At 43.0% G+C, this 3,985-nt stretch overlaps 1 protein-coding gene across 2 annotated transcripts in view; it reads right to left on the reverse strand.

The window, feature by feature from the left end:
• Positions 1-3,278, reverse strand: part of irf2b (interferon regulatory factor 2b) — a 12,585-nt gene extending 9,307 nt beyond the window's left edge. Inside the window, exons 1-2 of one of the 2 annotated variants that reach the window (XM_005719400.1) lie at positions 3,053-3,278; positions 75-167 (exon numbers count right to left, since the gene is read on the reverse strand). In XM_005719400.1, the coding sequence (XP_005719457.1) occupies positions 75-161 (87 nt within the window). In that variant the 5' untranslated portion in view covers positions 162-167; positions 3,053-3,278. Of the gene's footprint in view, positions 1-74; positions 168-2,916; positions 3,018-3,052 lie in introns of those variants that run through there. The other variant, XM_005719401.2, reaches the window with a different exon arrangement.
• Between the last annotated feature and the right edge of the window lie 707 nt (positions 3,279-3,985).

The following is a 3,985-nucleotide window of genomic DNA, read 5'->3' on the forward strand; positions in this document are numbered from 1 at the left end:
GTGTGTGTGTGTGTGTGTGTGTGTGTGTGTGTGTGTGTGTGTGTGTGTGTGTGTGTGTGTGAGACAACACTCACTTTGTTAAGCCATTTCAGCCCTGGAATCTGACAGGATTCGATTTGTTCCTGTAACCAGGGTCTCATCCTCATTCGTTCTACTGGCATTGCGGTCTGTGAAGTCACACACACAGAAACGTTATTATGAATGTGTGAGCACTGGTATTGATACTGGGATTCAAAGATGTTTTTTTACACATTGTAGCAACTTTAAAAAAAAAAAACAGAAATGCTGTAATACGTGATCTGCCGTGATGCTCACTGTGCAAGAACACTTAAAAAATCTTGTTTCACACAGGATGAACGGAGCGGCTGCACCGAGCCAACGACAAACAAGAACGATTCTGAACCATGAATCACCCAGAGCTACTCAAGTAGAGCTGGAAATTAGCATAGCAGCCCCCCACTGATGTTTTTTCCCCATTCATAGTCATCATTTCAGAGTGAGGTGTGGAACACAGTTGAATCAGATCGTGTGTGCTTGTAAAGATAAAACTCTTGGCCAGGCTCTTTAATGTGTTCGCAAAGAACAGCAGCCATAAAACACGATTCATAAATAAAAATGTCAGCTCATGTTTGTAGCTCTACACTCGGCCTCACACTCCAGAGAGTGACACCTGAAATGAAACAACAATGGACCAAGAGGAAAAAATGAACACAGAGCTCATAACCGTCCCAGAAAACTTTAGCCCACCCATGTCGCTACATTTGATTTAAGGGCAGAGTGATGATCTCTGCACACAAACCTGATCAAAGTCCAGTCAGGCAGACACTCCCTGCCAGCGCAGTGCTTCCCCAACAGGTTAAACAAGGTGAAACAGCACAGCATCAAATCCAAAATATCAAACAAGGCTGAGCCTTTCAGCTGCGTCTGCTCAGTGAAAGCTCACAATATCACTACAGAAAACACAAGCTGAAAAAGATACAAGGAGTGCAGCACAAATGGCACACATGGGCAAAACACAGGGCCCACGTCCCACTTCAACACAGCCCCTGGTGCCCAAAAATGAAAACTAAACAACCCACGCAAATATCAATAAGAGACAGCTTTGTGTCACCAAATCTCAACGCAAATGACTTCAGCAAACACAAACTGATATTTCACCTTTAAAGTCCTATCAGCGCACTAAGCTCTCAGTGGTTTGCACACCTGAAGCATCTTTGATTTGCTCACTGTTAACAACCCAGTCAGGCTGCCATCAGGTGCAGGGCAAACGCTCCTACAAGCAGATCCAAGTATGCTGCGGGTGCTTCAGTTACTGCTGACCTGAGATCAGTTACACCTGTGCATGCAGCATTCAAAAACAGACTCAAAACCTTTTTTGTTTGCACAGGCTTACACTTGTTTACTTTAAAGCACTGTAATCCTACATGTTTTTATCTTATACATGAAGCACATTAAGTTTACATATGATAAAATGTACCATTGCTGTTTAACTCAGATGCAACAGGGGGCGCTGCACCGATCACTGTGCAAACAAACTGTGCTGTGTGCTTCAAAAGCAGACTTTGCTGGTCTTGGAAAGACAGACAACCTTCTCAGGTGTTCCCAGCAGACTACATGACACACAGCATCAGTTAGAAATCATTCACACAGGTTACTTACAGTCACACTAGCGACTCAGGACAAGAAATTTATTTATTTATTCACAGATAAGACAGCTCATTAGTTCATATATAGTAAAAACGACCCAGGTATCTCTTCATCCTGATTTATCACCCAAGTTCTGACCGCAGCTTACTTCACACGTTAAAAGCAGCACGCTCACATTCACAAATACGAGCATTTGTTTGTTCTTAAATTACGTCTGTGAATATTAATATTTTATTAATATTTTCATCATTCACAGACATGCAGTTTAACTACAGATATACTTGTAAAAACTTACAGTTTTATTTCAGAGTATGTGACGCTGACAGAAGACATTTTCTAACAGAAAGACAATTGAAGGGAAAAAAAAGACCCAGATCTATTTTAACGCATTCGCCAAATTCACTTAACTCAGCACTATGTCATGTTTCCGCTCCGTTTTTCAGAGAGACAGGCTGCATCTAAGTCCTCTGAGAGAACAGCACATGTGTGAATACATTTCAATAAGCAGATGTTTAATAGGTGGAAGGGGGAATCATCACAGCGGGACTTTAGGGTTAAATGAATGCGGTTAAACCGTTGACGCAAACTATACTGATTTCTGACCAACATGTCATCACAGTGCGTGGCACTATGTGTGCTTTCTTCTGTTTTTTACTAATTGCACAATGAGGAACATTTGCTGCTGATAATGCGGAAAAATTGGATCAAGAAGAGTTGAAATATGTATTTACACTGTGTACATAACGGTGTCTACACAAATATAGTCCAACTGTACATTTAAAAATATAACATTCAATATTATAACATCAATACTACTTTTTAAATTATTAATAGTATTACTATTATTATTTCTTCAGTGTATAGCACATTTATTTTTATACTGCTAAACATGGTAAGTTACCTGTCACGGAGTGCAGACAATATAACACTTGTAGTGTTTTCAGTGTAAATAACACGCACTAAGACCTGAATACTGTTCACGGCTCAGTCCCGCTGCTACTCACATTATAACACGGTAAATACACACAGTTACAAACAGATAAACACTGTACACTTCAAAGAGCGGGAGGATGCTAGCAAATATTAACAATTCCAGGTAAACAGCCACATCAGCGCTGACTTTCCAACGTTAGTAACGTGTTTGTTCTGGAGTCGAGTATGCTTTAGCAGCAGGGGTCAAGTCAGAAGTTTATCGCGCCCTGTGTGTCTACCGCCTGCCACCGAGCTGACCCAAAACAACGAAGTCAAAAGTGAAAATAAATCCCATACCGAGTCATGAAACGCGGAGACAAACTGCAGAACTACTTTCACTTGAGCTAGGGATCCGTCATGTCGCCCTGTAGGAAGTCAGTGTGGCCAGGGGAGCGCAAGGCAGCGACGTTAATATGCGGAAATAAGATGTTACCTGTTAGGTTTGGACGGCCTCGGGCTCCACAGTCCCGCTGTCGGAATAAGAAGAGCAGCCAAAACCGGACAGATTAACGTGTTCGAGGTTTTAAGTGGAAAAGGGAAAGTGTGGTCGTCGTTTATTTCTGTTTCTGCATTCAGACCGAAAGCAAAACAACGGCCGCTTCGGGAAGTGGGGGCCAGAGCTGGAAATCCCCCTCCTGCTCTCGTGCTCTCGCTTTGGGTCGGTCTCGAGCGTCGTGAAGTCTCGCGTGCGCTCGCACGCGCCAAAGCGAAGATGGCTCACTCCGTTGTGTTTTGGGGTTTTTAATTATCTTTTTTACCATTCACCTTGCCACGCCACTGCAAAACACCAACATTAAATCACTGCACGACTAGGCTACATATACATAGCTCAGTGACTAGTACCTGAATACATGTCTTGGCTAACTGTAGCAAATACGTGTTTAAATGTGCCAGCAGGTGAAACACGGCGGAAATGACTCCCCCTCCCCCCAAATCGTTTATTCTTAGGACATAGACGATCTTTGAGCTGAATTTCATTTTCACTTCCTCTGTGTCTCTCTCCCTTCGTCGCCCCCACAGCTCCTCTTCTTTCTCCGCCACTGCAACTGGAAACGAAACTAGAAACTTCTCACAACTGTGTGTGTGTTTAAGGGGTTGGCAGCAGCACACCTGCCGTTGTGTGGAGAGGACACGTTTGTAATGTTTCTCCTCTAAGTGTGTAGCTATGGCCCAGAGTCAAGCTGCAGTTTAGAGTAGTGCACGCAGTGATTCCGTTTATTCTTTCAAAAGAAGAATCGAAACTGAGCTGTGCAGTTTCACATGAAAATGTCTGCAAGCTAGCAGCAGATCGACAGATTCCCAACACAGCAGCATGTATGCATGACATGTGTCTGTTTTTAATGGAAACTCTGAAGATAAGGCTTCC

This window comes from Pundamilia nyererei, unplaced genomic scaffold, assembly GCF_000239375.1.
Source record: "Pundamilia nyererei isolate P.nyererei 1_Seehausen unplaced genomic scaffold, PunNye1.0 scaffold00001, whole genome shotgun sequence".
Classification (NCBI taxonomy): Eukaryota; Metazoa; Chordata; class Actinopteri; order Cichliformes; family Cichlidae; genus Pundamilia; species Pundamilia nyererei.